Source organism: Aspergillus piperis, assembly GCF_003184755.1.
Source record: "Aspergillus piperis CBS 112811 unplaced genomic scaffold BO85scaffold_10, whole genome shotgun sequence".
In the NCBI taxonomy this organism is placed as follows: domain Eukaryota; kingdom Fungi; phylum Ascomycota; class Eurotiomycetes; order Eurotiales; family Aspergillaceae; genus Aspergillus; species Aspergillus piperis.
Window position 1 is genome coordinate 285304 of NW_020291600.1, and position 25126 is coordinate 310429.

Consider the following 25126-nt stretch of genomic DNA (forward strand, 5'->3'; position numbering starts at 1 on the left):
GCAGTAACTGACATATTTGAATGAGACTTTCAATTTAATGGTAGTACTAATTGGTTACGCGAATTTGAACTACGTTGAACTGTACGTCCTTTTCACCACCAGGAATTGCTTTATAGCCCAGTATATGCTTAAAATTTGAATATATGAGAGGAGATATAAAGACCTTTAGGTCAAATATGTACAGTCTGAAACCGAAATGAGCTGTCTCGGGGATGGACGGCCGGGTACCCTACCAACCCGGCCCCATGGCACTGACTGAGAATTTTCCGACGCCCACAGGGCCCGTCTAGATTGCTTTATAAATAATACATGGCGCCAAATTATCTAAACATAATGAGAACATCGTCTTCGTGGAAATACACGCCGAGAAGGGAAGAGGTAGGAGGGAGGATAAAGCGCGGGTGAGGGATTGCAGGTTCAAAACCCCGAAAGGAGACGTAATGGGTATACTTTTGAGCTGCATCACTGGTGTATGGTAGCTTCAGAAGGTGGGTCTACCTCCGCAAAGCTGTTCCAAGCATCAAGCCACAGGATTGCGACAGGCTTATTTCTTGTGTCTGTCGGCCTGGGCCTTCTGGTACTTGGCGATGAGGTCCTTCCTATAAGTGGAGTTTTATTAGTATCGGCTTAATGGCATGTGCGGGGATACGGTGACTTACTGGAGGTGGGGAGGTGCCCTCTCGTAGTGGCTGAACTCCATGGTGTATTCACCCTTACCCTGGGTAGCCGCACGCAGGTGGGAACTGATACCGAACATGCCGTTCAAACTGCAGTCCGCATACACGGTGAACTCATCAACGCCGACCTCAGAGTCGTTGATAGTAGCATTACGCTTGTTCAAGAGAGCGATAACGTCACCCTGGAACTCAGACGGGGCCGTCACGACAGTCTTCATGATGGGCTCGAGGACAGCAGGGTTACTCTCCTTGAAAGCCTTACGGAAAGCCTGCTGGGTGGCGTTCTTGAAGGCCATTTCAGACGAATCAGTCATGTGGGTAGCACCATCGTTGATGACCATCTTGGTACCAAGGACCTTGTGTCCAATCAGAGGACCCTTATCACAAGAGAGGTGGAATCCCTTCTCACAAGCGAAGAGGAACTTCTCCGAGATACTTCCACCAACAATCTGTTCCTCGAACACGTTCTCGCCAAGGCTGCCTGTCGGCTCCATCCAACCAACGACACGGGCGTAGTCACCAGGACCACCAGATTGCTTCTTCAGCAGGTGGTCGAACTCGACACGCTCGCCAAGGGTCTCACGGTAGGCAACCTGAGGCGGGCCAGTCTCACAGTCGACGCGGTATTCACGGCGCATACGCTCGAGGTAAATTTCGAGGTGTAGTTCACCCATACCAGAGATAAGAGTTTGTTCACTCTCCGCATCGAAGGTGACACGGAAAGTCGGGTCCTCTCTCTGGAAACGTGCCATGGCCTTGGAGAAGTTGGCACCATCCTTGTTGTTCTTAGGCTTGATGGACAGGGAGATGACGGGTTCGGGAACGAACATGGAGGACATGGTGTAGCCCAGCTGTCCATCAATGAAGGTGTCACCGGAGGCACACTCGACACCGAAGACAGCACAAATCTCACCAGCTCCGACCTCAGTAACGTCCTCCATCTCGTTAGAGTGCATGCGAACAATACGAGGGATCTTGACCTTCTTATCGTTGCGCGCATTGTAGACGAAAGAGCCCTTGCGGAGAGTACCTTGGTACACACGGATATAGGTCAACTGACCGAAGTTGCTCTCTTCCAGCTTGAATGCAAGACCGACCATGGGCAGAGAGTTGTAGGGAACGAGCTTCACAGAAGCCTCGTTGCGCTTCTTGTCAAGAGCAAGGTTCTGCACTTCGGAGGGGTTGGGAAGGTAGTCGATGACACCATCCAGCATAGGCTGCACGGACTTGTTCGCCAGTGCAGATCCCATGAAGACAGGGGTGAACTTCAGGTTGATGGTTGCCCGACGGATGGCCTGTCTCATTTGGTCCTCGGTAGGCGTTTCCTCCATGAGGAAGATTTCGGCAATTTCGTCATCAACGTCGGCGAGGGTCTCGATAAGCATCTGCCTTCTTTCCTCCGCCACAGCCTTGACCTTCTCGGGGATCTCATCGGTCTCGAAAAGCTCCTCACCACTGGGTCCACGGTTGTAAATCGCCTTCATGCGAAGCAGATCGACAACGCCCTCGAACTCGTCCTCAGCACCAATGGGCACCTGAACAGCGGCAGCGGGGATCTTAAGCTTCTTGTTGATCTGGTCAACAGCCTTGAAGGGGTTGGCACCCATACGGTCCATCTTGTTGACGAAGGAAATTCTAGGAACGTTGTAACGTCTCATCTGGCGGTCAACGGTGATGGTTTGGGATTGGACACCGGAAACAGCACACAAAATCATGACAGCACCATCCAAAACGCGCAGCGCTCTCTCGACTTCGATGGTGAAGTCAATGTGACCCGGAGTATCAATCAAGTTGAGGTGGTACTTCTGGTCCTTGCCCTCGGCGTCCTTCTTGACCCAGTCACAGAAAGTTGCGGCGGACTGGATGGTGATACCCTTCTCACGCTCCAGGTCCATGGAGTCCATCTTCGCACCAACGGCATCACGACCACGGACTTCGTGAATAGCCTTGATACGTCCAGTGTAGAAAAGGACACGCTCGGTACATGTGGTCTTACCACTGTCGATGTGTGCCTAGAATGACTATTAGATGCGAATATTCCAAGCAACTCTTATCCACAATGTCCTTACAGCAATACCAATGTTCCGAACACGGGACAGACGTGCTGCTTCGACGGGGTCAAGGTTTTCGATGATGGCCTCTTGCGACAGGGTGTCGGGGTTGGCAGCGGCAGCCTCAAGCCTATGTTTATTTGAAAACAACGATCAGTAATTGGTCAAATTAAAGTGCTTCTATTTGAACAAAGGCAGCAATTAAGATAGACAGGACGTAGTAGATGCTTACACAGCAGCAGCAGTAGCAGAAGCGTTCCTCCTCTGCTGGAAGTGTTTGCTCAGGGTAGACTGATAAGCCGGAGCCAAAGTAGGTGAACGGAGAGCAGCCGTCGAAGCGCATCGCCGAGTCAAGAAGTTCTGGGACTGAAGACGGACAGAAGATCTGGTCAATCCAGAAACAGCGCGGCATGGAAGCCGCGCAAGAGTAGGAGTCCTCATGATGATCTCCGTGCACACCGAATCTCAATCAAACGTTGGCGCTCTTTGAGTCCCCAGGCGTCTCGATCTTTTCTGCGGCTCCGAAAAAAAGTTCGGGGAAGCCAGGCACGCAGTCACGTGAGCTATACTAGGATTGATTGGCCTCCGCTTTCCCCGGGTGCGATTGCAGCCAATGATCTTTGGCTTGATTCTCATCAAGGTCAGATTTGAGGTGTCTAAAGGGATGTTGTATTGGAAGGTGCTGCAATTGTACATCATTCCCGATAAGCTATATCTATCCCCCGGAAAGTGCACCGAAGGCGTGTCTCTTCCGGCTTCGGACCCATCAAAATTGGTGAAGCCGTGCTCTAGACCTTCAGGTACAGAGACGGCAGAATTGTGTAATGGAAATACCGTTGGTCCCGATATATTTCATACCGGTACAGTGCGGTAGAATCGCTCACCGCCTTGTTCTCCGCCACCGTCCGTTGATCATCAATCATAGATGCAATCATTTACTATTTCCAGCAATCACTATAGAACTGTACCGCATTGATACTTCTTAGCTACCCAGTCGGTGCCCTGTGGACCATTTTATATAATTTCCGTCCAAATGCGACCGTCTCTGAGATTTCTGGCTTCCGTATCCCGCAGCCAGCCCTCGAAGCTCAGAAAGCCAACCGTTAGCCTCGATCATGTGTGTAACCATCGCTAGTTGAGTCGTTCATGCGCTGATATGATCGGAAGTTCATCCAAAGGCAACGAGTCATTTCTCTATGGCGTGAGATTGTGCGAGCGCTCAATAGTTAGTTCCCATCTACACTATTTCCAACAATCATGCACCATGCTGATAGAGTCGCAGAAATACCCAGCTCGTCCACCAAGGATGAACTGCACAGATATGCTCGTGGGGAGTTTGAGCGTAATAGAAACGTTACAGACTTGGTATGGCCTCCTTGACTTTACAGTATAGCACCAGACTGACAAGTACGGATAGCAACATATACGATATCTTATCTCGGTAAGCTCCCCAATTGTTCTTTCTTGGACAAGCAGCCTAACTATACATAGACCGGAAAGTCCGAGTTCGATATGATGAGGCGGTATATTGACGAGCAGGTTGTCGGCTAAGGGGGGAGATTTCGCCAGGATCAGCACTAATTAAGATACAGGCTAAGGTCCAGAGAAATGAGATCAAGGGTTAAGAGATGGAGAGTGATATTCTGACAAAAATCGAATGCATATATGTACAATATCATAGATACCCAAACCAACATGAGAATCAAGTAAGAAACTCAACAACACTTCTTTTTGCCAACCTTACTGCCTCGACAACAACTCCTTCACAGCACTTAGTACCCCAATTGGCTTCTGTTCGGATGGCTCAATAGCAGAGCGAGCAGCATCCTGCTCAGGGAAAGACTTCTTAGCATTTGCGGCCTCGTTTGCCGCGGCTTCAATAGCCGCATGACGCTCCCGCCAGCCTCTGTCTTCCTTATCACGGATCTCCAACTCGCGCAGCCAAGCGTCCCGCTTTTCCTGGCTCTTGCGTGCCTCTACCATCTGCTCGAACTCCCTCCGTTGCTTCCGCTCGCTACCATAGTACATTCCTCCGGCGACCACGGCGATAAGGGTGAAGAATTGGGCGTAGATACGAGCACGGAACATCTTATTCATCTCGACGGAGTCGCCGGCCTTCATCGACCGGTAGGCCCGGTACAGTGCGTAGGAAGTGGCAGCACATCCTAGGTTCAAGTAAGTTAGCTAAGCTTGGTTGAAGAAATGTGGCGTCTGAGCTTCAATGGTATGCCCACCTAGCGGGATCAGAGGCTCTTCCTTGAGACGTCTGCGGAACTTTTGGAGCGAAGTCTCCTCTTGGAACTGACTGCACAAACAAAGATGTTAGAACTAGCTGAGCAACCAGTCTATGATCTGTATTCGAAAGGAGGCAAATTCGTACGGATGTTCTTCAAAAGATGATGGGAGAGGCTCGCTCATCTTGCTATGATGAATTACTGTGACCTGCTATCAAGTGTGGCGATCGGTGAAGGGGCTCGGAGAGGCTGGGGCCGCTGGAGCTAGAAGCTAATCAAATCTGCAAGTCATTAGCCAAGAGTTTGTGGGATTGAGGAGGCAGCCAAAGCTGCACACAAATGCCAACCTTGATTGATAAGTAGCGCCCTGTCCGGAGAGAAAAGTACATGCGTTGCGCGTGCTCCCGGGCAACATGACGTCGGAAGGAACAAGCATACGGAGGAGATAATTTTCGTATTATTGGATACGGTATGTTACGCGGAGGCACTGTAATCACTTGTACCTTCCTTTACTCTTCTATCAGGCCATACTTCGGACAGATGACCGGTTTGTGCTATGCCTCGACTGTGTATACCAGGTGCTTTTTCCCTGTCAAGCATAGCCTCATAGAGCTGAAACTTAGAGTTGCAGATCTTCAATATATGGAGATGATAATGTACCTTCGTGAGACGCCTGCTCTTGACCATAGTATTACCAAGTCAAGTTATGACTGATGATCTTGGATAAATCAAGTCAAAGTATCACTTTCGATGGCGGATCATGTGAATAATTTCTGCTTTTGCCTATTCCTTAATTGGGCAAATTTTTTGGAAAAGCGCACCCGGAGTTTTCTTAACCTTGACAGATGGTTCATCAAGCTTGTTGTGAGACTCAAAGCCTGTCATAGGATAACATCTGACCTCATTGGCTGGGAAGAAGCATGTACGTAAAGACTTTCCTACGTCTTCTGGTGGTGGTGCATGGATTCCTTCAGGCCCACTTCAACCATGAATAGCATTACGGGGTAAGTATATGAAGACCGCAATGTCTGAGACGAATATTGAGTAGGCAGTTTGTTGCCGCTTCCGCGGAATACTTAAGGGGGGAAAATGCAAGAATACTACCTCGATAATAGTACTATGATCCTGCGACGCCCAAATATGCTCCTGAATTCTTTGCATGTCTTTTCTTATTCCTCAACATAAACCATTTTTCAACTATTGCCGGCCTAGAACTTAGGGCTGGAATGGAGGGTTGATGACATAAAACTTTTCCGCTCCGATCACGGAATTCCCCACGGAATACACCTGATTGACTCGGATCTAGTGCCACCGCCGGACTTTTCGTTTGGTTGACTCAGAGGATTTCCGCCGGACTCTGGTCTTTGTCTTTGTTCTTATCACATTCAATTCTCTCACATATACCCCACAAAGACGCCATAATGCCGGGCGAAGTCACTGAGAACGGCGTTCCGTACCCCGTTGCTACCAAGTTGGACAACCTGACCCTGAACGAGCGTTCTGCTGCTCCGTCTCCCACTTCGGACAAGGTGGATGGCCAGGAGCGATCAACAGTCGATTATGGCATCCCTGACGCCTTCCTTCTTCCCAATGGAACACCAGACGTGAGTCTACAATGGAGTTTTATGTCCTCTATCTAATTACTCATGCCATTCTTGTGTTTAGTATCTCCGGTTGATCCTGACGTCCCGTGTCTACGACATTATCGAGGAGACCCCGCTTCACCATGCGGTCAACATCAGCAATCGCTTGGAGTGCCGTGTGCTCCTGAAGAGAGAGGATCTTCTCCCCGTGTTCAGTTTCAAGCTCCGTGGAGCCTACAACAAGATGGCGCACTTGACCCACGAACAACGGTGGAAGGGAGTCATTGCGTGCTCAGCAGGTGGGTGGCGTCGGTGTGAACTAGTCATGGTGACACTCGTCGACTGACATAATGAAAAGGAAACCATGCGCAGGGCGTTGCTTACTCCGCTCGGAAATTGAAGATCCCCGCGACTATTGTTATGCCATCGGGCACCCCCGCTATCAAGCATCTGAATGTCGCCCGCCTGGGTGGTAGCGTGGTCCTGCACGGAGACGACTTCGACGCAGCTAAGCAAGAAGCATACCGGTTGCAGGAGCAACACGGACTGACCATGATCCCCCCCTTCGATGACCCCTACGTGATCGCTGGACAAGGCACCATTGGCATGGAGATCTTGCGCCAAGCCAATCTGCAGAAGCTGGAGGCTGTCTTTTGTGCCGTCGGTGGAGGAGGTCTGATTGCTGGCATTGGCGTCTACCTTAAGCGCATCGCACCGCACGTGAAGATCATTGGCGTTGAGGCCCAAGATGCCAATGCCATGGCCCAGTCTCTCGACTCGGGTTCTAGAGTGTTCCTGAAGGACGTGGGACTGTTCGCAGACGGTGCTGCTGTCAAGTCTGTCGGAGAGGAGAACTACCGACTTGCGCGTGAAGTCATCGATGAGGTCGTTCAGGTCACAACCGATGAGACATGCGCCGCCATCAAGGATGCGTTCGAGGACACACGGTCTATCATTGAACCGGCGGGTGCTCTGGCTCTGGCCGGTCTCAAGAAGTACGCCACAAACAACCCCAGCCCAGACACGAGCCGGGAGCTGTGCGCTATCGCCTCCGGAGCAAACATGGATTTCGACCGCCTGCGCTTTGTTGCTGAGCGTGCGGCTCTGGGAGAGCGGAAGGAAGCGCTTTTGAGCGTCAGGATCCCCGAGAAGCCGGGCGCTTTTGCGAAGCTCGTTGAGGTTGTTCTTCCTCATGCAGTTACCGCGTTCAGCTACCGTTACGCCCGTGATTCGTCGGCCGATGTTCTGATGGGCATCTCCTTGTCCGCCGCTACTGGCCGGGATGATTTGGCCAAGATTATTAGCCAATTGGTACGAGGTGGCATGGATACGAAGGATCTCAGTGATGACGAGCTGGCGAAGAGACACTTGCGCTTCCTGGTTGGTGGTCGCAGCGACGTCGCGGATGAACGGCTGTTCATGTTTGAGTTCCCCGAACGTCCTGGTGCTCTCGCCAAGTTCTTGACGACCCTTCGTCCCAATCAGAACATCTCTCTGTTCCACTACCGTAACTACGGTGGTGATGTTGGCAAGGTGCTTGCGGGTATCCAATGCCCCGAGAACGAGAAGGCAGAGCTGGAGGCTTTCCTCAGCGATCTGGCTTACCCCTTCACTGAACATACCGATTCCCCTACCTACAAGACCTTCTTGCGGTAGAGGAATTCCGGTACAGTATTTGCTTTTCTCTGATCACATTAGAGTTCTAGAAAACACAGTGTGGGCCGTTGATGGATTTTGTTTGAAATGTTTAGGCGTTCTATTGGGCATGTGGAAGATAGACCAATCTGTGTACCTAAGTTTGGGGCTTTTCTTCGTATATACTTTAATGAAGCATGATACTCACTCCATAAATTATCAATATCAGCCATAAAAAAAAAGTAAAGTTCGTTGTCTTGCGAGATGTTTATAGTAAATGCTTCGGGATTAGTGGCAGCCAAACATGATTGGTCGGACATCGGAACTCGGCGGTACAGTAACTCCGGCCAGCATTTGCTCCGAAGGGATTCCGAACATTTGATGATGAGCGGTGCCAATATAGCTGTCTCGAGTCTAGATTCCCTCGAGATCCTCCCTTCTCTCGCAGATTTTCGGCGGCTATAGAATTATCGTCTATCCGCCAACCGACACCATGCTGTCTTTCCGTTCCGTCTTTGGGGCCTCGACCGGTGCCCTCCGTCAAATTCTCCCCTCCTTCTCTCGCCGGTCCGCCGCTCTCGTTTCGCGCCCTTTCTCGCAAATCGCTCGCCTCTCCCTTGGCAATGGCCTTCGCCTTTTGCGCTCTGGAAAGCAGACCAACAATGTCGGAGTTGCTAGTGTGGGGTCCACATTGAGACAAGTTGAGCAGGTCCGGGGGATGAAGACTCGTTCGTCCGTGAAGCGGTTGTGTGATGGCTGCAAGGTATGCCGTGATTCTATCTGACTCGGCTTTTTTATCTACTGTTGCAGAAGTTTGCATTTATTGGGGCTTGTGTGTACTTTGTTGGAATGAGGCTAATACAGTGGATCTGCAGCCTGTGCGGAGAAAGAACCGCGTCTACATTATCTGGTAAGATTACGCTGATGCGAGCTGCAAAGCTCACTATAGTATAGTATGATCGCTAACATACAATTTTCTGCAATAGCTCCAAGAACCCGAAGCACAAGCAACGCCAAGGGAAATAGATGGTTAGAAACGATTGCGAGAGCATGAGAGAATGAGCGTACCTTCGAACGAGATTTGCTTGCATTGAACATCAACTGAAGCCGATGGAAGAGCTAGCATTACTTGCATGACCTCTGCCTGACCTTGCGACGGTGGTAAACAAATCGTGGATAGATGTATTGTGGGTATACGGCTACTACTACTGGGTCTCGACATTGGGAAAACCGCGCATTTGCTATGGGATACGACCAACTGGTTGGTTAGGCGCTTTATTGCATTGTCTGTACATTAATTGTGTCTATATATTGGAATTCTCTTTTTTCAACTACTCTGCCACGGGTGAACTTGATATCTTGGTGGTTGTTTGGGGGTTAGTCGTACTTCGGATGCGCGGAGCCCTCATGCGATACTTTTCCTGATCCGACGGTTCCATAATCTGCTTCTCTTGCATCCTCGCCTCCTCGACATATGCGGGGTATACCTCTTCATGATCAGGTTCGAAGCCATGCTCAATTTACTGACCGATCGACTCCGCACGGTTTGCATTTCTTCCCGAGGCAGCATGCAAGGGATGCTCCTAGGCTCGTCCATATTCGAATGATGTCGAACATAGCATTCCACTGATCGACCCCTTTTTACAACCTGCATCAGCATACCTGGTGAAGTCACACTCCTTCTACCATAAGCTTTGGAATGTGCTGGCACATTGATGCAGGATCCTGAAGGAATAGTCTGCAAGCAACACCCTTAACTCTTGCGCTCTCAGTCATCGTCATGGCACGATTCTGGGTAGGAATCTTCTCTTTATGGTCCATCCCAGCAACCACTGCACTAAGCAGCTCGTACACTTTCTCCGACTCTCTCATATCCCAACAAGTCTTGGACGGCGAGAACTTCCTCAAACATGACGGCGTCCGTGGTCCCTATGTGGACCGCATATCATACGGAATCAGTCGGGACCCTCCAGCACAATGCTCCGTTGACCAAGTGATCATGGTCAAACGACACGGTGAACGATATCCCGCATCAGACGAAGGGACTTCCATTGAACAGGCCCTGAAGAAAGTCAACGACTCCATCGCAGGTAACTACAGTGGCGGCGATGTAGCATTCCTAAGTAACTGGACCTACTTCGTCCCATCTGACTGCTACGAGGCGGAGACCTCGACAGGGCCATATGCAGGACTAACAAGCGCATACAACCATGGCAGGGCGTACCGCCAGCGCTATGGGAATCTTTATAACGAGTCGACCATTCTCCCGTTATTTACTGCCGACTTCCAACGGATCATCAGCACAGCGCAGAACTTCGGACAAGGATTTCTCGGGAATGATAGCTACGCCACCAAGGCAGCGCTCAACATCATCTCTGAATCTGACAGCCAGGGCGCCGATAGTCTGACACCAACATGTCATGTACAGGACGATGATGCACAGAGCATCTGCGACGAAATGCCGTACTATCTGCCTCAGTTCGATGTCGCTGCGGACAGACTGAACGCTCAGTATCAGGGTCTCAACCTGAACTGGACTGACGTATACTCACTTATACGTGAATACCCCTTCTCATCTATACCTATTAAACCGATGCACACACTAACAATAGGCAGTAATGACCGCCTACGAGCTCAACACGCGCTCCTCATCCCCCTGGATCGACGTCTTCACCACAGACGAATGGATCAGTTTCGCACATGTCTGGAACGTCAACTACTACTACTGCGCAGGGTAAACCCCCAAATCCCAAGCAAGCTTCAGCCATATCATACCACCACGATATGAACATTCAGTACTAATAACAATGAAAATGACACCAACAGCCCCGGCAACAAATACACCCGCGCCCTCGGCGCCCTCTACCTAAACGCAACCCTCACCCTCCTCCAACAAGGCCCCTCCTCATCCGGCCCTCTCTTCTTCAACTTGTACTTCCCCCTTCCCCCTCCCCCTTCCCTCATACTAACAATGACTCCAACCAGCTGCCACGACACCAACATAACCCCCATAATAACCGCCCTCGGCATCGCCACGCCCACCACCCCTTTGAACAAAACCCGCATCCCCTTCCCCCCATCCGCCTGGTCTGCCCCGGACCTAGTCCCGATGGGCGGGCGTCTCACGATCGAGCGCATGAACTGCACTGATTCTGCCCTCGCGCCGGGCGGGATCTTCGTCCGACTGGTCCTGAACGAGGCGGTTGTGCCGTTGGAGGACTGTCAGAGTGGGCCGGGGTATTCGTGTCCGATGGACGAGTACGCGGATTTTGTGGGAAGCTTGCCGAGTTATGTGAGTGAGTGTGAGGTTCCTGAGGATGATAAGCAAAACATGGAGTTTTGGTGGGGGTGGAATACTTCGACGGCGGACAATTTTAGGATTGGGGGGAGGTGTGGGGGGTTGGCTTGATTGATTATTCTTTTCATGTAGTGGTTATCAGTACCTTTGAGGAAAGGGGTACATAATTAGAAGGGGAGGTCGAGATGATAGTATGTGTAGAGACGGTGTTGTATAGGCTACTATTGCTGTTGTTGGTGGGTGAGTGAATGAAATTGAAGTTGAAATGATACATTCCGTCATGGCTCCATAAATATATAAAAGTAGCATAATTTGAACAACACCCATAAGTTCCCAGTAAACCAACCAACCGACCAACCCATCTAATATCCCAATTTACATACCCATAACCTACTGAAGAGGATCAATTCCTCCAAAAGTAACACTCTTGACCACCAAGAACTCATCAATACCATACTTGCTTCCTTCGCGACCAAAGCCACTCTGCTTGACACCGCCGAATCTATTCAACCAAACCAGTTAGCAAGGATCATTCAACAACAACATTCAACGAATAAGAAATGTAAGCAAGGGTATACTCACGGCGAAGCAACATCACTAATAAGTCCTGTGTTAACACCCACCATACCGACCTCCAGCGCCTCCGCAACACGGAAGATGCGCTTGACATTACTGCTGAAGAAGTACCCGGCCAGACCGACCTCAGCCTTGTTAGCCAGGTCAACGACTTCCTTCTCTGTCTCGAAGGGGAAAAGACCCGCCACAGGGCCGAAAGTCTCCTCCGAAGCGACGAGCATATCCTTGTTCATCTCCGTGAGGACGGTCAAGTCGTAGAAGTTAGGACCAAGGTGAGCGGCCTTCTGACCGCCCGTCAGGACCTTTGCGCCCTTGGACACAGCGTCGCGAACGTGTTCGTCGACCTTGTTGACGGCGCGGTCGTGGATAACGGGACCGTGGGTAACGCCTTCTTCGAAGCCAGCACCCAACTTGAAGTTCTTGACCTTCTCGGCGAAGCGCTTGGCGAATTCATCGTAGATGCCGCGCTGCACGTAGATGCGGTTCGCGCACACGCAGGTCTGTCCGGAGCTACGGAACTTGGAGGCCACAGCGCCGGCGACGGCAGCGTCGAGGTCCTCGACGTCGTCAAAGACGATGAAGGGGGCGTTGCCACCGAGCTCCCAGGAGACCTTCTTGATGGTCGAGGAGGACTGCTTCATGAGGAGCTTACCGACGTTGGTGGAGCCGGTGAAGGAGACCTTGCGGACCTCGGGGTGGGTGGTGATGGCTTCGCCAACCTCGGGAGTGTTCTGGGATGCGGTGACGATGTTGACGACACCCTTGGGGATACCGGCGCGGTGGGCCAGCTCGGCGAGGGCGTTAGCCGTGAAGGGCGTCTCACCGGGGGTCTTCGCGACAACGGTGCAGCCGGCTGCGAGGGCAGGGCCAATCTTTCTGGTGATCATGGCGGCGGGGAAGTTCCAGGGTGTGATGAGACCGCAGACACCGACGGGCTGCTTCAGGGTCATGACCCGGTTGCCGGGCACGGAGGAGGGGATAGTGTCACCGTAGATGCGGGGAGCTTCTTCGCTGAACCATTCAAAGAAGCTGGCGGCGTAGTTCACCTCGCCCTTGGCGTCGGTGAGTGGCTTTCCGTTTTCCCAGGTTATCAGGGTGGCTAGGTCGTCGGCGTTGTCGATCATGAGCTGGTACCATCTGCGCAGCATGCGGGCGCGCTCGCGGGACAGCGTTGTGCGGAACTTGGGGAAGGCTTCTTTGGCGGCTTGAATAGCCTTCTCGGTATCTGCGGCGGAGAATTCGGGGCATGTTCCGATGAGCTTTCCGGAAGCAGGGTCTGTAGAAGTGGTTCTGTAATGAGTATAGCTGGTCTTTGGGCTTGTTGGTGGTGAAAGGTATATGGCCTACCGTGGACTTCGAAGGTCTGTCCGGATTGAGCGTCTACCCACTCGCCATTGACGTATGCCTTTTGGATGAAAAGGGATTGATCTTTGAGCTACATTATGACCGCTAAATTAGCAATTGGTTCTCGTAGATAAGAGACGAATTGTAACAAACACGAACCTGAGGAACGTTGTAACCCATGGTGGAAACTAGGCGTTTAGTGTGGATAGGAGCAGGAATGGCAAAAGGATAACGAAGGCGCGGTCTCAGGAGCTGCCGGGAAACTGGACGAATAAATCTCTCCATGACTGAAGTACTGAAAATAAATCGCAATCACACCCAGTGGGTCGTGTGGACGAGCAGATGTCCAGCTGCTGCTCTCTCGCTCTTCGTTCCGAAGTTCGGTGCGGGAAGACCTCGGTTTGTCTGGGAGGGTGTCGTGTTTTTGGATCGGTGTACCACCACTTTCTGCAGCCTGTTATTAAATAGAGATCTAAGGGAGTTTTCAATCAATCCCGGACAAGACCAGCTATTTATTCTCGGAACTAGCAGTGGATTCTGGCAATGGCAATGCGCCGTGAATCTTACCGGCGGCCTTCAAGCGGGGGAGCTGCCGGTCACGTGGGTAGACGTCATTCGGAGCTTTCGGTTGCGCCGCCACAACAGTGCAGGGTTGCTGTCAGGTTCAGAAAAATGAGAGTACTGTATGGTTACTAACCTCGAGTTCTGAAAAGTATCAAGGCTAAACTGAAGGCATTTGAGGCCATAGCTGGCTTCTGTTGCACCTGTATCTCGATATATTACATTTGCGTAATTGGAATACCATATCGATATGCTATCCCTGGCCTCGGTGATAGTGGCCAATCATCGAATGCCGACATGAGAGCTCCGGGGCTTACTCCAATAGGAAAATGCTGGACTTCCGGTACCTGTAACTGTAATACCAGTTTATTACGACATATACAATGCGCATCACCGATCAATACAACACCAATTGGGAGTCATTTCTTCGACAAGTATACACATTGGGCAGTTGGCCACAAAGTATTAGATTAGTAAGATATCACTCATTATCGATATCATCTTCACCACGCGTGCCTGTCGAGGACCTGCCCTCGCTTTTGGAACGGTAATTCGGATGCATGCGCTTCATATGCAGATTGAGATTCCATGTCCGCGAGAAGCCCTTGCCATGCCTGGAGCACGCCCGGATAGGACAGATCAAGTCCTGCTTGCGATGCTCCCCCTTTCCTTTCGGTCGAGACCCATCCCCGGTGTCTTCAGGCGCCGTACTGTTGGCTCGCGATGTCGAGCCTCCCTTGATGGAAGCGGCACGAGAGCGTGGCCGTCTGCTCTGAGACCGAGACGGTTGTGAGATTTCAGCCTCGGCCTCAGATTCGGGCTCAAGATCGGTCTCAACTTCTGGTTCCGATTCGCTTTCTTCGTATTTCCAGATCTTGGTATCGTCGTCTTGTATATCTTGCTTGATTTTGCCTTCTTTGAGCACCTGGAAAGCCATATCTTCACCAAACAAGGCTGAGCATCTCTGTGCTGTTCGCATCACCACGGCTGGTGGCCAGCCTATCATGGACGCGACACCTAGCACCTCGCTCCAATCCCGTATCCCGAGGCGAATACGACTCGCGGACCGTCGACGATCGCTACCGACGGAGCGGCCCCGTGAGCGGGAAGAGTGTTGTGACTGTGATCTGTGTCGTGAAGTTGCTTGAGAGGAGCTATATACACTTGACTCCGGTTCGCTTGATACATGCGCACTACGAGAACGAGCGTCGCTCGATCCGCTCTTGAAGGATGACCGTCGGGTTCGTTTTCTTCCTCTCGACAGGCTTCTGTCTCTTTGAGAATTGACTTTTCTCTTACGAGGTGACGAGCCAGACATCACACTCTCAGTGTCGGTCTGCCAGTCACTTGCGGAGCTGTCGTCCGCTGCCACTCCGCCCTTACGGGCACGATGAAGGCCCAGGAGAAGATCATCAAACCGCGAGAGTATATTCCGAGTGAGCGGGCGTAGTTGTCGTCTTGATTTATCGTCGTCCGTCTGGACAGTAGGGCGTAGTGGAACGCCATCCGCACCCTCACGCTCGCTTTCCCATGCGGTACTTTCGTCCTGCGTCTCGTGTTGAGATGCTGATCTTTTTCTTCGATGTGATGTAAATGGCTTCGACTCATAATCCCATTCCCTAGCCATAAACCTCTCTTTGGCTGTTCGTAACATGAACGCCATAATCGATTCCTCTAGTTCGGCGCTTGGTCGAGGATCTGGCTGCATTCTCAGCGTCCAAGCATCATCGAGACTTTTCCGTATTTCCTCATCCGGTCTAGGCACCTCGGCTGAAGGTAAAGGCCATGCTGTCCAGCGCTTCGGGGGAGCAAATGTATCCATCTCATCCAGTAGTTGCTCATTTGTCTCGGTTGCCCGTCTTGCGATCTCCCGCGCCCGAACCCGAAGCGCATAAGCATTGTACAGATGAGCAGCTAGATCTCGAGCACGAATATCTTCCAGAGCTTGAGCGTTCTGCCTATCTTCGGCAGTCAATTTTCTCCATGTAGACTCAGGCCCGCGGAATCTGTTGGGACGGTACGAATGCGCTGGAGGGGTCTCTGAATCACGCTGGTAATCATACTCAGTAGCTTTTTGAGGTGGCTGCTTCTGCTGCCGCAGCCGCCGCTGTTTTTCAGGTGACTGGGGTGCCGATGCATAGCTATCCGCGTCTGAACCAGATTGTTCATCGTCATTGCTCTCAACGTACGTAGCATCTGAGTGATCATTTTCGATCGGCTCCTCTTCCATAATCACATCAAGATCTTGCTGGCTATCTCCTGTCCCAGTTTGCGTTTCTGGGTAGGGTACCAGATCGGCAACATCTTGGCTGCTCGGACCTCCGAAGATGGACCTGTACGGTTGAGCTGACTGCGGCGGGCTAAAGCGCGCGCCTGAGGGTGAGGACATGCCTCAGAGTTGGCGTTTATAGAGCAGGTGGCTTGGTTTTGAGTACATAAATCAATAAAATAGAGGCTTTTGAGTTCAGGCCCATATGCAGCAAATTCGGCTAGATAGCGACTATCTAGATGGTCGTTCGGTTGATGATCATCAACGTTGGCGGTGTGGCTGCAGGCTTATCTTCGGAGAATTAGAGTTGCCAATCTATTGCATAAGTATCCATACAACCAGCGTGATCAGAAACAAATTGCGCACTTCTAAGTTAAGGATTCGGGATTGTTGTTGGAAGACTTATTAAATGGCGCGGATCAAGACGAAAAAGTCGAATGCACGTGACTTGATACATGTCTACTGGACATCACGATAGGTCCACTGCTTTCTTTTTACTAACACATTGAATCATACGGTGTCGAGAGATGAGCATAATTTATTCAAGGTAGGATGTACTCAGTTGCTATGTAAGGGTGGCTAGTCTCGTATGGTAGTATGTGAACTGATCTCCAAATTTATTCTTACCCAACCTCCCGAAGATTAAACCCATATTGAACCTATACATGGCTCTTTGTAGTATTGAAATCTAGCAGAAATCATACAGCAGACATATCCTGGTCAGACGGTAGACGTGTATACTTATTAGACAACACTCTAACTGAATGCTATGATAAATACAAAGAATCAAGACGCCAATATAGGAATGCTTCCAAATCCCAGCAGGATATCATTCTATTGTCACAGAAAAGCCAACTTTTATGTGCCTAACTTCATTTCTGGCCCTCCTTCTCGAGCTTTCTCCGCTTAGACCGCAGCTTGGCAGCCTCTTCGGACTTCTGCTTGTTCGAGTACATCATCTTCTCGAGGAGCTTGCGCTTCTTCCGGCTCATCATCATCTTCTGCCTCTCCAGCTCTTCCTCCTCCTTGCGCTTCTTGGAGGCGATCTTCTTGGCCTGAGCGGACTTCTTCTTGGCTGCTTCGCCAGCACCGCCACCAGACGAGAAAGGAAGACCAGCAGCTTCAGCCTCCAGCTCCTTCTGGTGCTGTGTCCGGGCGGCTTCCTCTTCATCCTCAGACTCGGAGGCGGCCTCGTTGTCCTCGAAGCCGCCGAAGTCCTCGTCCTCTTCCTCGCTCTCGCTCTCGTCCTCATCAGTCTCAGCGACATCCATGCCACCGTTGATATCGGACTCTTCCTCGCTTTCAGCCTCGGACTCCTCTTCCTTGGTCTCGGCCTTCTTCTCATCAGTGGCCTCCTCCATCTCCTCGTCGCTGTCTTCGTCCAGCTCTGCCTCACCTTCCTCCTCCTGCTCGGCCAAGCTGGCGCGAGGGTCATAGCCACCCTTGGAAGGCTTGACCCACGGGCTCAGGTGAGGGGGAAGAGTGGCGCCAGGGGCGTACAGATCAGCACGGAGGAGCTTGCCCTCGTTGATGCAGTCCCACACCCATTGGGGCTGGACATAGGTTCTGCCGGGAATGCGGGTACCCGGTCTGACCTTCTGGGCAGCACCGTCTGTCGAAGCAGCAGGGATAGCAGGCAGCGAAGACTCAGGCAGAGAAGGGCGATCGACAATTTGGTGGGTAATGCGAGTATCCGTCTCATCGTGGGTGAAAGCTCCGTCACCGAGGACAGCGTCCCATCCAATCCTGGTGCAGCCGAAGGCGCGAAGGATGAACTCCAGGGGCGCCTTGGGGGCCTCACGGGAAACGTAGAAAACGAAAGGTGCGAACAGAGAACCAGCCTCATCGCCGCTCAAGTCGGGCTGGGGAAGAGTGTCGGCCTCGGGGGCAGTAGGCTCGAACTTGTCGATAGCCTCAGAAGCTTCTTCGGTTGTCTCGGTAACTTGCTCGTCTTTGGTCTGATCCAAGCCTGCGGTCTTAATGACCTTGTCGACCTTGGCCTGAACCTCCTTGGAGACTTCCTGGTTGGAAGGCTTGCTCGCCTGCTTGTTGGCTTCGAGAGCCTTGGGGGCTTCGCCGACGGTGCGACCCTCCAGAGTGAAGGCCGCCAACTCAGCACCATTCTCGTCGCTCCTCTTATCGAACTTGGGGGGATAGCGGAGACCAAGAGTCGAGTAAAGACGGTAGTTGACGAATCCGAGCAGAGTCGTGTAGAAGTCGACGAAGGTGGCCATGATACGGTAGTCGACGTCGCCGTTGACACGCTGCACGAAGCGGTAGGGCACAAGCCACATGATGTCCTGTCCCTGGATAGTCGCCTGGTAGTAGATACCCTTGATCGATAGGAAAGATTTGCGCAGGGAGTTCGTGGTGATCAGGTAGTGCTGGAACTCGTGGGTAACCCGCTGGCAGAGAGCGATGGTCTTGGCTGGGACATGGGGAGAAGAGGGGAGGTTTGCAAAGAGGAACAGCAGAGACAAGGCATCGTCGAGATCTCTCAGAGCGTCAATGAATGTCGGGTAGCGCTCCTTGATGATGTGGTCCAAGGTGAGCTTCGGCGCATGGTTCTTCTCCAAACGGGACGCATCAGAGACTTCACCACGTCCAAGAGAGCGGGCAATCTTCTTCGCAAGCGCCTTTTGGTCACGGAACTTCCTCAGGAGGGGCTCATGGAGGAGGAACTGAATATCTTTCGTGTAGTAGAAAGTGGTGTTGGGAGTGGAAGTCTTGGAAGCCTTCTTCTTGTTCCGGGGCTCACGGGGATAAATTCCTGTTTTGCGACAGAGAACGAATCAGCACCATGTATATGATTTAAACCCTCAATCCATCGAAAGGATATGCATACCCTTGAAGATACATAGTCGACGGAAATCCGGGAGGGAAATCTGAAGTTTGCGCACGGCCTGGGTTCTGGTAATGTAGTTTTTGGCCTGGCCAGAGGTTCCTGAAAAACGGAGATTGTTAGCATGAAATTTTCGCATGAAAATTAGGAGTGTATGTACCCTTCTTCTTAATCTTAGCCATGTTTGCGACTGTTCTGGTGCAAGTGTTGCGGGTTGAAGATTGGAGAAAATCCCGATAACCAGAAAAATCTCGATAAGTTTTTTTTTTCTTTTACTTTTCTGGATCAGCAGCTCGGAGTGGTCCGTGCACGGCGGAAAAGGGAAATGCGCGGAGTCTTGGCACGTGAAGCCAACCGGACAGCTGGAGATCCGCGGCCTCCAACTCCCCCAAGCGTTTCACGGCCGTTGCATAGGCCGTCTCTTGATCAATACGGGTATGCGCTGAGTGATCAGCTTCTTTGAAGTCAGTATGGGGGTAGATCATAGGAAAGCCGCCGTGTTTGGTGGTGCTCTGGCCCTGCGACTTCTTCTCTCAGTATTGTTCCCCTCACTCCCCGACTTGTTGACGGGTAGAGTCGAGGTATCAACACCGGTGACCAGCTTCAAAAGACGTCAGTCAGAGGTAGCAGTCTTGAGGCTACTGGAAGCTAATACTCGCTCTTATAGTTCAAGAGGGTCTTTTCCTGTACATGCGCAATGTTTCCCCCTATGATGGAGGCGTCTTCCACCAGGTATAACCGACGACTATACATTCAAGTGAACCCTCCTAACAGAGCACAGGCACCGCTACTTCTTCCTCTATTTTCCCTCCTACCGAACGCGCAATCCCATCCTCTTCCTACGGCGTTATTCTATTCGATGATAGACCTGGTGAACGCAAATGCTCTGGTTACGATCTCGGATTCAGGACAGGCGGTATCGGGGAGATTCTATTCGGCATTGCGAAAGCATATCAGATGGGATGGAGTGTCTATTGCGGCATGGTAAATGGCGGACATCTATACTTGTGTTTCTCGGTGCTGACCCTGTCAGGTTCCTGTTCAATCCCTTCACCATCGCTACCTGCTTGGGCCGGTCGACCGGGGTGTTCACTACGACTGGAATCCTATACGCCTTTTCGAGCGCTGTCACCGGAAACAGTCTGAATGCAATGCTGTCTCTGGGGCTTGCATCGTACCTGTCGATATATCCAGCACTTCTTTTCATTCCGCTTGTTCTTCTATGCTACGACCAGCGAGTCCAGAAGACTAAGGTTTCCTCCGGTACCCTACCGTTCGCTCTACAACACTTCGCAGTCTTCTTTGCATGCATTCTGGGACTGCTTGGCATATCTACATTGTTGATTGGCGACTTTTACACTTTCATCTCCGCGACATATGGCTTCCAGTTGCTCGTGCCTGACCTGACCCCCAACGTTGGTCTATGGTGGTACTTCTTCATCGAAATCTTCGATTCTTTCCGAGAGTTCTTCCTTGGGGTGTTCTGGCTTCACTTGGCTGCGTACATGGGCGGTCTTACTGTGCGACTGCGCCGGCAGCCTTTGTTCGTGCTGACGTCCCTTTTGGGGATTTTTGCCATTTTCAAACCATATCCCAGCATTTCCGACGCGTCATTATACTTCGCTCTGCTCCCACTCTACCGCCACCTCTTCCCTCGTAAGCACATCCCCCACTGCATCCATTGACATGTGCTAATGCTATTAGTGATGCGATACACCTTTTTCGCAATCTCCGCCCTTCTCTACGCCACTCTCCTAGGACCCGCATTCTACCATCTCTGGATCTACGCCGGCTCCGGCAATGCCAACTTCTTCTACGCCATCACTCTTGTATGGAGTCTCGGTCTATCAATATTACTAGCCGACACCATCTTCGCCGCCCTCCGCGACGAATGGGAACACGACAACCCGGAGTTGCGCGGCAAAGAAGTGCGACAAGTTTAAATTCAAGTGTAACTGTACTTTAATCTACATACCCACACCTTAGCATCCATCCAAAGAATCAAATGTTCAATAGGTCATACATACGGCCCCCCATCCAACCTAACAGACATAATCCTATAATCCGGCTCCTTAACCATCCCATTCCTCAACCTCCTCGGCCGAGGACTATACTCATCCGTCTTAAACCCAATAGCCTCATAAAGCCTCTGGGCCACGCCATTCGACGTAAACACCGTCAACATCGCCTTCTCCACCCCAACCCGTCTCCCTATCTCCATCAGCACAAGCAGTAGCCGCTTCCCGAGCCCTTGCTTCTGCACCCCAGCCGACAAATGGATCTCGTAGAGATACACCACCTCTTTCCCGTCTTCGTACGTAATCATAAATGACATGAATCCGACCACTTCCCCTTCACCATCACTTGGTGTTAACTCTTTCCGACGAACAACCAAATACTTCATATCAGGAAGCTTCATCTCCTTCTTCTTCTTACTGGGAGACCACCCCGTCGAGGAATTCCTGTATGCCTCGGATGATGTCTCCTCGATGAGTTCGAAGCATGCATTTAGGTCATTGGGGGGGATGCTGGCTGCGGAGTGGACGGAAAATTTATACCTCTGCTCGTCAGATGACGATGGGGGTTCGGGTCGAGAGGCGTATGTCATAAACTCTGGGCTGATGTAATTTGAAGTGAATTCTTGGATGCTGAGTTGGTTGGTGCGCTCGACGAGCGGGAGTGATGATAATAATGATGGGTCGTCTGCGATGTAGTTAGAATTATAATTTTCTTATGTTATAGGATATTTTTATTGTATTTCTTTTATCTGACGTACATTGACTCCCATTACGCTCATACTCATGACCTTGTGGTTGGGACTTAATACTAGCTCGTGTCTTCTTCGGGTGTTGTACGCGTCTCCGCCGCGCGGTAGTTGTAGTAGTGGTGTTCTTGGTTACTCGGCCTGCTTGGACGGATGATGACATTTTCGCTCGCTTTATGTGCGTTTTGATATATAAGTGTTTCGTGTTTCTCTTTGTTTAGAATTCTAAGGGAGGTGTGTTATTGGTATAAATGCCTCGCTGAGTGTTGAAGAATTGATGTGTCGTGTGGCCGAGGTGATTGGTTGATGTGCGGGATTTCCGTTGTCCAGTTTTCCCATGGCAGGGCGTTGTGCCGGGATGGACTGTTGTACATGCATGCATGGGTGTGTTGTGCATGGTGGAGGGTATGTTGCTATTTCTGGGGTTTATGGAGCTTTTAGAGATATTGTTTGCATTGTCTACGTTTTGTTTTGCATTTTCCTTGTCACTGTCGTGTTCATAATACTACTAGCTGCGAGCTATATATATTGAAAGGGTGACTGACAGATTTGAGCAGGAGTAGTAGTACACAGGATACAAGTCTCTAAGCTTCCTCAGCTCTCAACTTTGCCGCAAACTCCTCAGCCCGTCTCTCAGCCTCTTCAGCTCCCAGTTCCCCGAAAATGTCAATTCCCCAGCGGAAGGGGTAGTTGTAGCGCGTGTTGCGATCGAGTTTGTTCAGGGCCTCGAATTCGGCGTCGGGGATGATGAAGTCTACTATCGTTAATGAATCGTGACACAGAGGGAAGTATACAAGAACTACCTTGGAAGTTGCTCTCAATCCGGGATGGGGTAACACTCTTTGGCAAGACGGCCGTGCCGCGCTGGACAGCCCATGAGATCAACAATTGAGCGGGCTCCTTTTCCAGCTTCTTCGCGATTTCTTGAACCTGGGGGTCGTCGATGACACTGCAGATGGATTAGCGGGCGACGAAGATATTGTATCGTCGATACCTACCGAGGTAGCTCGTAGATGTTGTTCCCCAGAGGGCTGTATGCGACGGGAAGGATGTTCTAGTTTATCTCTGTCAGCAGAGCCATCACTTCAGCCGTCACGAAAACGGTGCTTACCTTCTCCTTCAGATACTCAGTGAGCTTTGGCTGGAGTAGGTACGGGTGGGCCTCGATTTGGTTCGCAGCAGGCGGGATAGTCGCGGTCTTGAGCAGCTCCTCTACCTTCTCAACGGTGAAGTTGCTCACACCGATACTGCGAACCTTGCCCTTTCGGACTAGGTCCTCCATGGCTTTCCAGGTTTCAGAGATCGGAACGTCTGCCAGCTGGAAGCGTTTTGTCACCGGGTCTAGGGGAGGCTGGAAAGAGTTCTGGTGGATGAATGCCACGGGCCAATGGATCTGGGTTTGTTAGTACGATCTGGGGATGAGTATAGTTATTGACGTACCAAGTATAGATCGAGATAGTCGGTCTGGAGATCCTTGAGGGTCTTGTTGACGGCTTCTTCTACATTTTCGGGGTGATGGTGGGTATTCCATAGCTTGCTAGTGATCTAGAAGGCCATGAAAGGCGGCTGTCAGTTGACTGCACATGGCATTAGGCAATGCGACATGGGTACAGACAAAGATTTCCTCGCGCGGCACTCCTGATTTCTTCCATCCATCTCCGACTTCTGTTTCGTTCTGATAGATGGCGGCGGCATCGATATGACGATATCCAGAGCGCAGAGCTGCCTCGACCGCATTCTCTACTTCGTGGGGTTTGGATAACTGCGACTGTCAGTTTGCGATGAGTTGATTTCGCGAAGGCTTCGCATACCCATGTTCCTAAACCGACGGCGGGGATCTCGTATCCCGAGTTTAGCTTGAAGGTACGTCCCAAAGACATGTTGTTGTAGGAATGATTGTATGGAGTATTGGGAGAGATGTGATGTTTGTGTAAGTGAACAGAAGCCACGAATGTAAAGTTCAAGGGGAAAAGAGAGCGCCATGGTCAGGAGTGAGGGGATAGCTGATTACCCCTCATTCAACCGTCGATCCCGTCCGCGCAATGCGATATCAAATCATGTCAAGCACTGAGCCTATGAAATCCACTGGTCGAGTGATGGATGGTGCAATTTAGCCGTGTCTGTTGTCAACTCATCCTGCTGGGTGATTGCGCGATGCTTTAGGTCCCGCTTGGGTTCGCCAGGTAAATGGCTGGACAGCATGACCTATACTATCTGACGCGGAGAGAATTCCAATATTCATCCTACAACTGCAGTATTGCAGTAATGATAAATAGAGTATTTTGTCAATCATTTTAGGACAAACATGTGGTCGGGACTACTACTACTACTACAATAGACCGGTTGACTATTGGGCTCTGTATAATCATTGATAGTCTGACAGGAGGGCAGCCCTCTATATTATGGATTATAGAACCGGCTTCCAACACCGTCGTAAGGAGAAGCTTCTGGCGACGTCGCACCAGGATGGCGATGCTGCGTAGCTTCTTACAAAGTAGTTATTTTCCGGCAATCTCGAAGCCTACGTCACTTGTTCCTCAACATCGTGACCTAAATGTCCCAGAATTGGAATTGAAACCGGATAATGACCATATTATGGACTGTTGAATGTTATTAGAGCGAGAGAGAATCCCGGGGTTGTAAATTAACGGAGATAAAGCTGGTTTATGGGGTGTCGGAGAATTAATGATCGCGATGTAAAGCGCCTAGGAATGCGCGGAATTCCCTCGGCTTATCCGCGTACTGCTTGTGCGGGCTGATAGTCTTGAATCCGGGTCACGATGCACATAAAACACCCCGTGCCCGGTATACATAGATGACTGCCAGGGGCAGCTTATCAGTATTATTGTCAACACGTTACAACTATTCTGTCAATGGCTGGCGGGCCGGTTTTTCGGCGTTTGAAAACCAAGGTCCTCTCGGCCTTCGAACCCGGGGAAGCGGTTGTCCCTCCAACGCCCACGTGCCCCGCGCCACTCACCGAATACTAGGTGCTTACATGTAAGACGGCTTTCTCATGCAACATATTCTCTTCAGGAAAGTAATGATACTTTGCATTTGACTTATACAAACATATATATTACTGATTTACTAGCACATAAGTTGGCCTAATTGCAGTCCCCGAGATAATCCCGATAAGGTAAGGGAAGCCAAAAGGGAGAAGACCGACACAAAACAGGAAAAGTCTGCTCTTACTCTGGCGGGGCCCCTGGTCCACCTCGCCCACCTTCACTTATTCATTTATCTTCCACCATCTTCCTTAGGCGAGGAAAGTCACGGCTTTTGCTCAATT

The 25126-nt window shown here is 51.0% G+C and overlaps 12 protein-coding genes across 12 annotated transcripts; 5 read left to right on the forward strand and 7 right to left on the reverse strand.

Annotated features, from left to right (window-relative positions):
* Positions 1–112: 112 nt before the first annotated feature.
* Positions 113–3219, reverse strand: BO85DRAFT_421882 (elongation factor G). Its single transcript, XM_025657947.1, has 4 exons — positions 2961–3219; positions 2747–2858; positions 660–2689; positions 113–599 (listed from the first exon to the last, which is right to left on the reverse strand). Exons 1-4 carry the CDS (start codon positions 3167–3169, stop codon positions 545–547), a joined length of 2406 nt encoding a protein of 801 aa, XP_025514975.1. The 5' UTR covers positions 3170–3219; the 3' UTR covers positions 113–544.
* Positions 3220–3637: 418 nt separating this feature from the next.
* On the forward strand, positions 3638–4448 carry BO85DRAFT_520521 (LYR motif-containing protein 2). Its single transcript, XM_025665140.1, has 5 exons — positions 3638–3845; positions 3896–3953; positions 4011–4093; positions 4146–4169; positions 4220–4448. Exons 1-5 carry the CDS (start codon positions 3762–3764, stop codon positions 4277–4279), a joined length of 309 nt encoding a protein of 102 aa, XP_025514976.1. The 5' UTR covers positions 3638–3761; the 3' UTR covers positions 4280–4448.
* On the reverse strand, positions 4344–5361 carry rcf1 (respiratory supercomplex assembly factor RCF1). Its single transcript, XM_025662314.1, has 4 exons — positions 5310–5361; positions 5109–5243; positions 4963–5033; positions 4344–4893 (listed from the first exon to the last, which is right to left on the reverse strand). Exons 2-4 carry the CDS (start codon positions 5144–5146, stop codon positions 4469–4471), a joined length of 534 nt encoding a protein of 177 aa, XP_025514977.1. The 5' UTR covers positions 5147–5243; positions 5310–5361; the 3' UTR covers positions 4344–4468.
* A 1022-nt stretch (positions 5362–6383) lies between these two features.
* BO85DRAFT_459807 (threonine dehydratase, biosynthetic) lies at positions 6384–8201 on the forward strand (the record flags this gene model as incomplete). The annotated part of the gene is made up of 3 exons (XM_025661674.1): positions 6384–6566; positions 6628–6844; positions 6904–8201. 3 exons carry the CDS (start codon positions 6384–6386, stop codon positions 8199–8201), a joined length of 1698 nt encoding a protein of 565 aa, XP_025514978.1.
* Positions 8202–8573: 372 nt separating this feature from the next.
* BO85DRAFT_449789 (50S ribosomal protein L36) lies at positions 8574–9514 on the forward strand. Its single transcript, XM_025660233.1, has 3 exons — positions 8574–8943; positions 9056–9090; positions 9167–9514. Exons 1-3 carry the CDS (start codon positions 8674–8676, stop codon positions 9204–9206), a joined length of 345 nt encoding a protein of 114 aa, XP_025514979.1. The 5' UTR covers positions 8574–8673; the 3' UTR covers positions 9207–9514.
* Positions 9515–9708: 194 nt separating this feature from the next.
* BO85DRAFT_449790 (histidine phosphatase family protein) lies at positions 9709–11747 on the forward strand. Its single transcript, XM_025660234.1, has 4 exons — positions 9709–10738; positions 10797–10914; positions 11007–11111; positions 11166–11747. The coding sequence occupies exons 1-4, from the start codon at positions 9961–9963 to the stop codon at positions 11587–11589; spliced, it is 1425 nt and encodes a 474-aa protein (XP_025514980.1). The 5' UTR covers positions 9709–9960; the 3' UTR covers positions 11590–11747.
* BO85DRAFT_421893 (NAD-dependent succinate-semialdehyde dehydrogenase) lies at positions 11735–13919 on the reverse strand. Its single transcript, XM_025657948.1, has 4 exons — positions 13558–13919; positions 13402–13489; positions 12061–13330; positions 11735–11980 (listed from the first exon to the last, which is right to left on the reverse strand). The coding sequence occupies exons 1-4, from the start codon at positions 13681–13683 to the stop codon at positions 11869–11871; spliced, it is 1596 nt and encodes a 531-aa protein (XP_025514981.1). The 5' UTR covers positions 13684–13919; the 3' UTR covers positions 11735–11868.
* Positions 13920–14381: 462 nt separating this feature from the next.
* BO85DRAFT_520527 (uncharacterized protein) lies at positions 14382–16606 on the reverse strand. Its single transcript, XM_025665141.1, has one exon. The coding sequence runs from the start codon at positions 16346–16348 to the stop codon at positions 14441–14443; it is 1908 nt and encodes a 635-aa protein (XP_025514982.1). The 5' UTR covers positions 16349–16606; the 3' UTR covers positions 14382–14440.
* Positions 16607–16947: 341 nt separating this feature from the next.
* On the reverse strand, positions 16948–19297 carry nop7 (mRNA-binding ribosome synthesis protein NOP7). Its single transcript, XM_025665142.1, has 3 exons — positions 19231–19297; positions 19074–19172; positions 16948–18998 (listed from the first exon to the last, which is right to left on the reverse strand). Exons 1-3 carry the CDS (start codon positions 19250–19252, stop codon positions 17101–17103), a joined length of 2019 nt encoding a protein of 672 aa, XP_025514983.1. The 5' UTR covers positions 19253–19297; the 3' UTR covers positions 16948–17100.
* A 156-nt stretch (positions 19298–19453) lies between these two features.
* On the forward strand, positions 19454–21105 carry BO85DRAFT_398272 (GPI-anchor transamidase subunit GAB1). Its single transcript, XM_025657052.1, has 5 exons — positions 19454–19682; positions 19738–19802; positions 19852–20054; positions 20104–20726; positions 20775–21105. Exons 1-5 carry the CDS (start codon positions 19541–19543, stop codon positions 21011–21013), a joined length of 1272 nt encoding a protein of 423 aa, XP_025514984.1. The 5' UTR covers positions 19454–19540; the 3' UTR covers positions 21014–21105.
* Positions 20916–22148, reverse strand: BO85DRAFT_449795 (N-terminal L-serine N(alpha)-acetyltransferase NAT4). Its single transcript, XM_025660235.1, has 2 exons — positions 21847–22148; positions 20916–21773 (listed from the first exon to the last, which is right to left on the reverse strand). Exons 1-2 carry the CDS (start codon positions 21995–21997, stop codon positions 21088–21090), a joined length of 837 nt encoding a protein of 278 aa, XP_025514985.1. The 5' UTR covers positions 21998–22148; the 3' UTR covers positions 20916–21087.
* A 162-nt stretch (positions 22149–22310) lies between these two features.
* On the reverse strand, positions 22311–23993 carry BO85DRAFT_449796 (aldo/keto reductase). Its single transcript, XM_025660236.1, has 7 exons — positions 23646–23993; positions 23450–23596; positions 23275–23379; positions 22946–23227; positions 22833–22888; positions 22638–22783; positions 22311–22588 (listed from the first exon to the last, which is right to left on the reverse strand). The coding sequence occupies exons 1-7, from the start codon at positions 23712–23714 to the stop codon at positions 22419–22421; spliced, it is 975 nt and encodes a 324-aa protein (XP_025514986.1). The 5' UTR covers positions 23715–23993; the 3' UTR covers positions 22311–22418.
* Positions 23994–25126: the final 1133 nt, after the last annotated feature.